The sequence below is a fragment of the Lampetra fluviatilis genome, unplaced genomic scaffold (assembly GCF_964198595.1).
Source record: "Lampetra fluviatilis unplaced genomic scaffold, kcLamFluv1.1 SCAFFOLD_210, whole genome shotgun sequence".
Lineage (NCBI taxonomy): Eukaryota > Metazoa > Chordata > Hyperoartia > Petromyzontiformes > Petromyzontidae > Lampetra > Lampetra fluviatilis.
This window is the reverse complement of record NW_027621145.1, coordinates 735-13,671: the sequence shown is the minus strand read 5'-3', so window position 1 is coordinate 13,671 and position 12,937 is coordinate 735. Positions and strand designations below refer to the sequence as shown.

Genomic DNA, 12,937 nt, shown 5'->3' with positions numbered 1-12,937 from the left:
ACCCGATACCCGTACCCTACCCGATACCCGTACCCTACCCGATACCCGTACCCTACCCGATACACGTACCCTACCCCATACCCGTACCCTACCCGATACACGTACCCTACCCGATACACGTACCCTACCCGATACACGTACCCTACCCCATACCCGTACCCTACCCGATACCCGTACCCTACCCGATACACGTACCCTACCCGATACACGTACCCTACCAGATACACGTACCCTACCCGATACCCGTACCCTACCCGATACACGTACCCTACCCGATACACGTACCCTACCAGATACCCGTACCCTACCAGATACCCGTACCCTACCAGATACCCGTACCCTACCCGATACACGTACCCTACCAGATACCCGTACCCTACCAGATACCCGTACCCTACCCGATACACGTACCCTACCAGATACCCGTACCCTACCAGATACCCGTACCCTACCCGATACCCGTACCCTACCCGATACACGTACCCTACCCGATACCCGTACCCTACCCGATACCCGTACCCTACCCGATACACGTACCCTACCCGATACACGTACCCTAACCGATACACGTACCCTACCCGATACACGTACCCTACCCTACCCGATACCCGTACCCTACCCGATACCCGTACCCTACCCGATACCCGTACCCTACCAGATACCCGTACCCTACCCGATACCCGTACCCTACCCGATACACGTACCCTACCCTACCCGATACCCGTACCCTACCCGATACCCGTACCCTACCCGATACACGTACCCTACCAGATACCCGTACCCTACCCGATACCCGTACCCTACCCGATACCCGTACCCTACCCGATACCCGTACCCTACCCGATACACGTACCCTACCCGATACCCGTACCCTACCCTATACACGTACCCTACCCGATACCCGTACCCTACCAGATACCCGTACCCTACCCTACCCAATACACGTACCCTACCCGATACACGTACCCTACCCGATACCCGTACCCTACCCGATACCCGTACCCTACCAGATACCCGTACCCTACCTGATACCCGTACCCTACCCGATACACGTACCCTACCCTACCCGATACCCGTACCCTACCCGATACCCGTACCCTACCCGATACCCGTACCCTACCCGATACACGTACCCTACCTGATACACGTACCCTACCCGATACCCGTACCCTACCCGATACCCGTACCCTACCCGATACCCGTACCCTACCAGATACCCGTACCCTACCCGATACACGTACCCTACCCGATACCCGTACCCTACCCGATACCCGTACCCTACCCGATACCCGTACCCTACCCGATACACGTACCCTACCCGATACCCGTACCCTACCAGATACCCGTACCCTACCCGATACCCGTACCCTACCCGATACCCTACCAGATACCCGTACCCTACCAGATACCCTACCTGATACCCGTACCCTACCAGATACCCGTACCCTACCCGATACCCGTACCCTACCCGATACCCGTACCCTACCCGATACCCTACCAGATACCCGTACCCTACCAGATACCCTACCTGATACCCGTACCCTACCAGATACCCGTACCCTACCCGATACCCGTACCCTACCAGATACCCGTACCCTACCAGATACCCGTACCCTACCAGATACCCGTACCCTACCAGATACCCTACCCGATACCCGTACCCTACCAGATACCCGTACCCTACCAGATACCCGTACCCTACCAGATACCCATACCATACCCGTACCCTACCAGATACCCGTACCCTACCAGATACCCGTACCCTACCAGATACCCTACCCGATACCCGTACCCTACCAGATACCCGTACCCTACCAGATACCCGTACCCTACCAGATACCCGTACCCTACCCGATACCCGTACCCTACCAGATACCCGTACCCTACCAGATACCCATACCATACCCGTACCCTACCAGATACCCGTACCCTACCAGATACCCGTACCCTACCCGATACCCGTACCCTACCAGATACCCGTACCCTACCAGATACCCATACCATACCCGTACCCTACCCGATACCCGTACCCTACCAGATACCCGTACCCTACCAGATACCCATACCATACCCGTACCCTACCCGATACCCGTACCCTACCAGATACCCGTACCCTACCAGATACCCATACCATACCCGTACCCTACCCGATACCCGTACCCTACCCGATACCCGTACCCTACCAGATACCCATACCATACCCGTACCCGGCTGGGTAGGGTAATTTTCATAATATCATTAAGTTTAATTTCGTATTATTTTATTCTATTTAAAAAAAAATGATTTAATGTTTTATTTTAATTATTTTACTACGTTTAATTTTCATAACATCATTAAGTTTAATTTTGTACTATTTTATTATATTAAATTTTTTTTATTTAATGTTTTATTTTAATTATTTCACTATGTTTTATTTTAATTATTTTATTACGTTTAATTTTCATAATATCATTAAGTTTAATTTCGTATTATTTTATTATATTAAAATTTTTTTTATTTAATGTTTTATTTTAATTATTGTATTACGTTTAATTTTCATAACATCATTAAGTTTAATTTGGTATTATTTTATTATATTATTTTTTTTATTTATTTAATGTTTTATTTTAATTATTTTACTATGTTTTATGTTAATTATTTTATTACGTTTAATTTTCATAATATCATTAAGTTTAATTTCGTATTATTTTATTATATTTACATTTTTTTTATTTAATGTTTTATTTTAATTATTTTACTATGTTTTATTTCAATTATTTTATTACGTTTAATTTTCATAACATCATTAAGTTTAATTTCGTATTATTTCATTATATTCAATTTTTTTTTATTTAATGTTTTATTTTAATTATTTCACCACGCTAAATTTCTCATTATCTCATTCTTTCCATTCTACGCGACGACTTTAACCGAAAGAAACCGAGACGATGAATCGCTGCTGCAGTCACGAAGGACACTTCAAGATCGAAATGTTACCGGGATCGTCTCTGCGCTAAACCCCAGCTCCGTTGATGGTATCCAAAGAGTGGCGGGGCGTGTGCGTGTCGCGTGTTAGCACCGGCTGGACAACGATATTGCGTGACGCCCTGGGAAATTGCCGTCCGTACCTCTATGGGAGGGGCGTTGCAAGTGAGGTTGGACCATCGCCCCGACAGCCTGCTAGAGGCTACACGGGGGATCTGTGTCTGTGTGTCTGTGTGTGTGTCTGTGTGTCTGTGTGTCTGTGTGTGTGTCTGTGTGTGTGTCTGTGTGTTTCTGTGTGTGTGTGTGTTTCTGTGTGTGTCTGTGTGTGTGTCTGTGTGTTTGTGTCTGTGTGTCTGTGTCTCTGTGTGTGTGTGTATCTGTATCTGTGTGTGTCTGTGTGTGTCTGTGTGTGTCTGTGTGTGTGTCTGTGTGTGTGTGTGTCTGTGTCTGTGTGTGTGTGTCTGTGTGTATCTGTGTGTGTGTCTGTGTGTGTGTGTCTGTGTGTATCTGTGTGTGTGTCTGTGTGTGTCTGTGTGTGTGTCTGTGTGTGTGTGTGTCTGTGTGTGTGTGTCTGTGTGTATGCGTCTGTGTCTATATCTATGTGTGTGTCTGTGTGCGTGTCTGTGTGTGTCTGTGTGTGTGTCTGTGTGTGTCTGTGTGTGTGTCTGTGTGTGTGTGTCTGTGTGTGTCTATATCCGTCTGTGTGTGTCTGTGTGTGTGTGTGTGTCCTACCCGTGCGAGAACTTGAGGGCCTGTAGGTAGATCTGCGTGATGAGTTCTCGTGTGGGTGCCACACAAAGGGCCGCGGGTCTCTGCACCCGGGGGTCCAGGTTGGGCGCCACGCCGCGATCCACCAACTGCGTCAACACAGGCAGCAGGAAGGCCGCCTGCACATAGACACACACAGATAGACACACACAGATATAGATAGACACACACACAGATAGACACACAGGTCCAGGTTGGGCGCCACGCCGCGATTGACCAACTGAGTCAACACACGCAGCAGGAAGGCCGCCTGCACATAGACACACACAGATAGACACACACACAGATATAGAGACACACACAGATAGACACACACACAGATAGACACACAGGTCCAGGTTGGGCGCCACGCCGCGATCCACCAACTGCGTCAACACAGGCAGCAGGAAGGCCGCCTGCACATAGACACACACAGATAGACACACACAGATATAGAGACACACACACACAGATAGACACACAGATAGACACACACACAGATCCAGGTTGGGCGCCACGCCGCGATCCACCAACTGCGTCAACACAGGCAGCAGGAAGGCCGCCTGCACATAGACACACACAGATAGACACACACAGATATAGAGACACACACACACACAGATAGACACACAGATAGACACACACACAGATCCAGGTTGGGCGCCACGCCGCGATTGACCAACTGAGTCAACACAGGCAGCAGGAAGGCCGCCTGCACATAGACACACACAGATAGACACACACAGATAGACACACACAGATAGACACACACACATAGACACACAGGTCCAGGTTGGGCGCCACGCCGCGATCCACCAACTGCGTCAACACAGGCAGCAGGAAGGCCGCCTGCACATAGACACACACAGATAGACACACACAGATATAGAGACACACACACACACAGATAGACACACAGATAGACACACACACAGATCCAGGTTGGGCGCCACGCCGCGATCCACCAACTGCGTCAACACAGGCAGCAGGAAGGCCGCCTGCACATAGACACACACAGATAGACACACACAGATATAGAGACACACACACACAGATAGACACACAGATAGACACACACACAGATCCAGGTTGGGCGCCACGCCGCGATCCACCAACTGCGTCAACACAGGCAGCAGGAAGGCCGCCTGCACATAGACACACACAGATAGACACACACAGATATAGAGACACACACACACACAGATAGACACACAGATAGACACACACACAGATCCAGGTTGGGCGCCACGCCGCGATTGACCAACTGAGTCAACACAGGCAGCAGGAAGGCCGCCTGCACATAGACACACACAGATAGACACACACAGATAGACACACACAGATAGACACACACACATAGACACACAGGTCCAGGTTGGGCGCCACGCCGCGATCCACCAACTGCGTCAACACAGGCAGCAGGAAGGCCGCCTGCACATAGACACACACAGATAGACACACACAGATAGACACACACAGATAGACACACACAGATAGACACACACACAGACACACACACAGACACACACACAGACACACACACAGACAAACACACAGACACACACACAGACACACACACAGACACACACAGACACACACACACAGACACACACACAGACACACACACAGTGACACACACACACGCAGTGAGACACAGAGATACACACACATAGAGACACACACTGACACAGTGACACACTGACACACACACACAGATACACAGAGATACACAGTGACACACACACAGTGACACACACACACACAGTGACACACACACAGTGACACACACACACGCAGTGAGACACAGAGATACACACACATAGAGACACACACTGACACAGTGACACACACACACAGATACACAGAGATACACAGTGACACACACACAGTGACACACACACACAGTGACACACACACACAGTGACACACACACAGTGACACACACAGTGAGACACACACACAGTGAGACACACACACAGTGAGACACACACAGTGAGACACACACACAGTGAGACACACACAGTGAGACACACACACAGTGAGACACACACACAGTGAGACACAAACAACCTCCTACCTCCTCGCGGTGCCGGACGGGCAACACTGTCGTGGGCAGTGCTGTGGGGGGAGGGCCAATGCCCATTGGCCTCTCCCCTCATGGCGTCTGTGACCACCACAGTGGCTAAACGGGGGCTCTGGACGGGTGCGAGGGGCTGGTAACCCCTCCACCTTCAATTAACCACCACTAAACTACGAATTAAACATAAACCTGTAATTAATAAGCTTGTGCCGGAGGCCCCGGGGGGTCAGGCTTTTATGACGTCTCCTGGCCAAACCCCATTTGGCGGAGCCAGGAGATTGAATTTTAACCCTCGGGGCTCCTCCAGAAACAACGAAAAACCATTGCGGATGGCCACGTGGAATGTTCGAACGCTCACTGCGGAGGAGAGGCTGCCACTCCTCTGTCGGGAGCTGGACCGGTACCGCCTGGATCTCTGTGGCATTCAGGAGGTCCGGTGGACCGGTTCTGGCTCCTGCCACCATGAGGGGTGGACAGTCCTCTACTCGGGGCAGGAGACTGCCAAACAACAGGGTGTGGCTCTTCTTCTGAACAAAAGAATGAAGGGGGCGTGGGAGCGTGGCGGTGAGGTGTGGGAAGCTGTAAGCCCCAGGATACTTTGGGCTCGCCTTCCCATCAACCAGAGGCGAGGAGTGGTGGTCGTGGTTACTTATGCCCCCACCGAAGACGAACATCTGTGGAGGGATGCAGGCAAAGCCGATGAGTCGGACGCTTTCTATGACCTCCTGTCACAGGTGCTGGCTAAAGTGGCCACTCGGGACAGAGTCATCTTGTTGGGTGACTTCAATGCCCGAGTTGGTCATGATGCTGGCACCTGGTCTGGAGTGATTGGAAGGCATGGGCCAGATCAGCTCAATAATAACGGTAGGAGGCTGCTAGATTTTTGTGCAGCCCATGGGCTTGTAATTACTAACACGCTCTTCCGGCATCGCCGCATCCACACAACATCATGGATGCATGCCGGGTCCAAGCAAGAACATCTGCTGGACTACGTAGTGACGGACCAGCGGATGCGAGCCCATGTCCTTGACACCAGGACCTACCGTGGAGCTGATCTGCCCTCTGACCATCGACTAGTCATCTGTAAGATGCGCCTGCCATTCTTCCACTCCGGTGGTGGGTGTACACCCAGGATCCCATTCCAACCAAAAGTGGCCTGGTCTAAGTTAGCTGATGAAAGTTGCAAGCGAGAATTTCATCATCGCTTGCAGCTGGGGTTGGCATCGTCCCCCACTCCACCTGATGTCGAGGGTAAATGGGCGAGGTTTAAGACTGTGACTCATGCAGCTGCAATGGCTGCTTTGGGTACGCGGTCCAGACCTCCCCAGAAACCCTGGCTGACGGAGGAGGTGTTCAGGTTAATTGAGAAAAAGCGACAGGCCCACTCTCATCGCCTACAGCATCCCACGTCAGAGAATGAGGAGGTTTACCGCAGTCTTCGCTCGGAGGTTCGGAGAGCCGTGAGGCGCTGTAAGGATGGGTGGTGGTCGCGGGTTGCTGAGGAGATGGAGTCTGCCTCAGTGGCCCGCGATCACAAATCACTATTTAACTCCATCAAAAAAGTAACCTGTAGCGCCACACCTATCACCATCATTAGAGGAAAAAACGGTGATCCAATCTCCGACCCCCAGGAACAGGTTTGCAGATTTGCTGAGCATTTCTGTGAGGTCCTGGGGGAGGGAAAATCTCTCAGCCAGGAAAACATCATGGCACAAAGTGGGGATAACCCTGCTGAGGCTGCGGTGCCTCAAATATTGGAAGAGGTCACCCCCTGTGAGTGGCTGGCTGAGGTACCGGCTGTTGAGGAAGTACTGAGGGCGATCCGGAGTCTGAGACCAGGGAAGGCACCGGGCAGAGATGATCTCCCAGGCGAAATGCTGAGGGAGGGTGGCGTTTGTGCACAGACTGCCCTATATGACATCATAACAACAGTCTGGACCACTGGACGGGTTCCGCAGGACTGGAAGGATGCCCTGGTGGTCCCCCTCTTTAAGAAGGGGGACCGTACCGACTGTAACAACTACAGGGGCATCTCACTCCTCAGTGTGCCGGGTAAGGTCCTGGCAAGGATTATTCAACATCGCCTTGCTAGGCATGCTGAGGAGAGGCTTGCGGAGCCCCAATGTGGTTTCAGGAAAGGGCGGTCCTGCACAGATGCCATATTTTCTGTCCGTCTGCTACAGCAGAGGTGTAGGGAATTCCAAAAAGACCTACATCTCTGCTTTATTGACCTGGTCAAGGCCTATGATACCATCAGTAGGACTGGGCTCTGGGTTGTTCTTCGTGCTTTCGGAGTCCCTGACCCTCTGCTCACGATCATTAAGGACCTTCATGATGGTGAGCGGGCCCGGGTAAAACTACGTGGCCGGGAGTCGGAGCCTTTCCCTGTACACCTTGGGGTGCGACAGGGATGTCCTCTGGCTCCCACATTATTTAACATCTATTTCGACTGCGTAGTTCGTGAAGCCTTCAATAGCTGTACCGGGGGAATTACCATTTGGTACAGATATAATGGGAGGCTGATCGACGCCCGGGTGCGATCAAGGGATGGCTCCCTATTGGTCAACCACGTTATGTATGCCGATGATTTGGTAATAGCTGCTCATTCAGAAGAGGAGTTGGAGACGCTGCTGCTGAGACTGGAGTGTGCCACTAAGAGGTGGGGCCTTACCATCAGCCCCACCAAAACTAAGCACCTGCCTGGGTATTTTGTACCATCGGGCACTCCGCCCCCACAACTCCCAATCGGTGATGGGGCAGTTGTGGAGAGAGTAGAGAGTTTCCCATACCTGGGCAGTGTGCTCATGACCGGCTCCAGTTTATCAGCAGAGGTCTCACTCCGAATCAGTCGAGCGGCAATATCTTTTCATCGGTTGCGTAACGCTGTGTGGAAGCTACCTGGTCTGTCGCTCCGCACGAAGCTTCAGGTCTTCTCGGCCACGGTCATTCCCTCCCTTCTCTATGCTTGCGAAACGTGGACCCCCCTAGTGGAGCATCTTCGCCGGTTGGAAACATTTAGGCTGGCCTGCCTACGATCCATCCTGGGTTTAACCAGGCTGGATTGTGTGAGGAGCTCACAAGTCCTTGAAAGATCTGGGCAAAGTCCCATCAGTGAGCTCCTCCGGCAGGCAAGGCTGCGTTGGCTGGGTCATGTAGCCCGCATGCCCAGCCACCGCATGCCTAAACAGCTTTTGTTCGGCCGGATCGAGGGGGCTAAACGGGCGCGGCACGGGCTAGAGAAGAGATGGAGTGATGTGGTACAGGAGGACGTGGAGCTGAGTGGACTTGCCGATGACTGGTACCAGCGGTGTCAAGATCGGCCTCAGTGGAGGAGGCTCGTGAAGGACGCTACTGGGCAGTTGGAGGCAGTCGCCCTCCAACAACAACGGAGGGCGGAGGAGCGACGCTCACAACAACGAGCGGAGCGCCGGGTGGCTAAAGCACAGCAAGTTGGCACAGTAGGGGGCACAGGTGGTGCATCAGCCAGTCATCTCGGTCATCTCGGTCAGTCGACCCGTGGCACCTGGGTCTGCCCCGTGACCTCCTGCCAGCGGGCGTTCGACACTTCACGTGGCCTCAAGGTGCACATGGCCTGGCACAAGCGTCGTGGTGACGTCACCGCCACTTAGTGGCGAATGGCGGTTGTTGTTGTTGTTGTTGTGTGTCACTGTGTGTGTCTATCTGTGTGTGTCTCACTGTGTGTGTGTGTCTCACTGTGTGTGTGTGTGTCACTGTGTGTGTGTCACTGTGTGTGTGTGTCACTGTGTGTGTGTCACTGTGTGTGTCTATCTGTGTGTGTCTCACTGTGTGTGTGTGTCTCACTGTGTGTGTGTGTCACTGTGTGTGTGTCACTGTGTGTGTGTGTCACTGTGTGTGTGTCACTGTGTGTGTGTGTCACTGTGTGTGTGTCACTGTGTGTGTGTGTCACTGTGTGTGTGTCACTGTGTATCTCTGTGTATCTGTGTGTGTGTGTCACTGTGTGTGTGTGTCACTGTGTGTGTGTCACTGTGTGTGTGTGTCACTGTGTGTGTGTCACTCACCGTCTTGCCTGAGCCTGTCTGTGCGCACGCCATGAGATCGCGACCCGCCATCACGATGGGGATGCCGTGACGCTGGACTGGAGTGTGTGTCACTGTGTGTCACTGTGTGTGTGTGTCACTGTGTGTGTGTCACTGTGTGTGTGTGTCACTGTGTGTGTCACTCACCGTCTTGCCTGAGCCTGTCTGTGCGCACGCCATGAGATCACGACCCGCCATCACGATGGGGATGCCGTGACGCTGGACTGGAGTTGGCTTCGTGTAACCCGCCTTGGTCACGTTCCGCTCAAACAGAGTGCCCAGAGACAGCTCATGGAAGTCCTGTGACACACACACAGTGACACACACAGTGACACACACAGTGACACACACACAGTGACACACACAGTGACACATTCGCCACTAAGTGACTACACTATACACTACACTATACACTACTACACTATACACTACTACACTATACACTACTACACTATACACTACTACACTATACACTACTACACTATACACTACTACACTATACACTACTACACTATACACTACTACACTATACACTACTACACTATACACTACTACACTATACACTACTACACTACACTATACACTACTACACTATACACTACTACACTATACACTACTACACTATACACTACTACACTATACACTACTACACTATACACTACTACACTACACTATACACTACTACACTATACACTACTACACTACTACACTACACTATACACTACTACACTATACACTACTACACTATACACTACTACACTACACTATACACTACTACACTATACACTACTACACTACACTATACACTACTACACTATACACTATACACTACTACACTATACACTACTACACTATACACTACTACACTACACTATACACTACTACACTATACACTACTACACTATACACTACACACTACTACACTACACTATACACTACACTATACACTATACACTACTACACTATACACTACACTATACACTATACACTACTACACTATACACTACTACACTACACACTACTACACTACACACTATACACTACTACACTACTACACTATACACTACTACACTATACACTACACTACACACTATACACTACTACACTATACACTACTACACTATACACTACTACACTATACACTACTACACTACTACACTATACACTACTACACTATACACTACTACACTATACACTACTACACTATACACTACTACACTATACACTACTACACTATACACTACTACACTATACACTACTACACTATACACTACTACACTATACACTACACTATACACTACACTATACACTACTACACTATACACTACACTATACACTACACTATACACTACACATTACACTATACACTACTACACTATACACTACTACACTGTACACTACTACACTGTACACTACTACACTATACACTACTACACTATACACCACTACACTATACACTACTACACTATACACTACTACACTATACACTACCACACTATACACTACTACACACTATACTATACACTACTACACTATACACTACTACACTACACTATACACTACTACACTACACTATACACTACTACACTATACACTATACACTACTACACTACACTATACACTACTACACTATACACTACTACACTACACTATACACTACTACACTACACTATACACTATACACTACTACACTACACTATACACTACTACACTATACACTACTACACTACACTATACACTACTACACTACACTATACACTACTACACTACTACACTACACTATACACTACACTATACACTACTACACTATACACTACTACACTACTACACTACACTATACACTACACGTACGGCAATGGGATTCGGAGGGTCGTGCCCGGACACTTCCACTGGGATGTTGAAGTGGTTGTCGAAGTTGATGCCGGGCTCCGCGTGACGGAAGAGAGACGCTTCATCATCAGGCGGGGGCGGTGGAACGTAGAGGGAGGGCGGGGGAGCGGAACCTGCACACACAGACACACACACAGACACAGAGACACAGTTACACACACAGTGACACAGTGACACACACACACAGACACACACAGACACAGAGACACAGTTACACACACAGTGACACACAGTGACACACACACAGAGACACACACACAGAGACACACAGACACAGAGACACAGTTACACACACAGTGACACAGTGACACACACACACAGTGACACACACACACAGAGACAGACACACAGTTATACACAGAGACACACACACACAGAGATACACACAGAGATACACACACAGACACACACACAGTGACGGAAGAGAGACGCTTCATCATCAGGCGGGGGCGGGGGGACGTAGAGGGAGGGGGGAGGGGCAGTACCTGCACACACAGACACACACAGACAGACACACACAGACACAGAGACACAGTCACACACACAGTGACACAGTGACACACACACACAGAGACACACACACACACAGAGATACACACAGAGATACACACACACAGAGACAGACACACAGTTATACACAGAGACACACACACACAGAGAGACACACAGAGAGAGACACAGAGACAGACACACAGTGACGGAAGAGAGACGCTTCATCATCAGGCGGGGGCGGGGGGACGTAGAGGGAGGGGGGAGGGGCAGTACCTGCACACACAGACACACACACAGACACAGAGACACACACACACAGTGATATACACACACACACACACAGTGATACACACACACAGAGATACAGTTACACACACAGTGACACACAGTGACACACACACACAAGAGACACACACACACAGAGATACACACACACAGAGACAGACACACACAGAGACAGACACACAGTTATACACAGAGAGACACACAGAGAGAGACACAGAGAGAGACACAGAGACAGACACACAGAGACGGAAGAGAGACGCTTCATCATCAGGCGGGGGCGGTGGGACGTAGAGGGCGGGGGAGCGGAACCTGCACACACAGACAGACACACACACACACAGAGACACAGAGAGACACACACACAGTGACACACACACACATACACACACACAGAGACACACACACATACACACAGAGAGAC

General features: G+C 50.2%; 1 protein-coding gene across 1 annotated transcript in view; it reads right to left on the bottom strand.

The window, feature by feature from the left end:
* Positions 1–11,852, bottom strand: part of DDX4 (DEAD-box helicase 4) — a gene marked incomplete at its 5' end in the record, with an annotated part of 70,260 nt that extends 58,408 nt beyond the window's left edge. The window contains 3 exons of the mRNA XM_078885251.1: positions 3,697–3,851; positions 9,997–10,149; positions 11,701–11,852. Of these exons, the coding sequence (XP_078741377.1) occupies positions 3,697–3,851; positions 9,997–10,149; positions 11,701–11,852 (460 nt within the window). The remainder of the gene's footprint in view (positions 1–3,696; positions 3,852–9,996; positions 10,150–11,700) is intronic.
* Between the last annotated feature and the right edge of the window lie 1,085 nt (positions 11,853–12,937).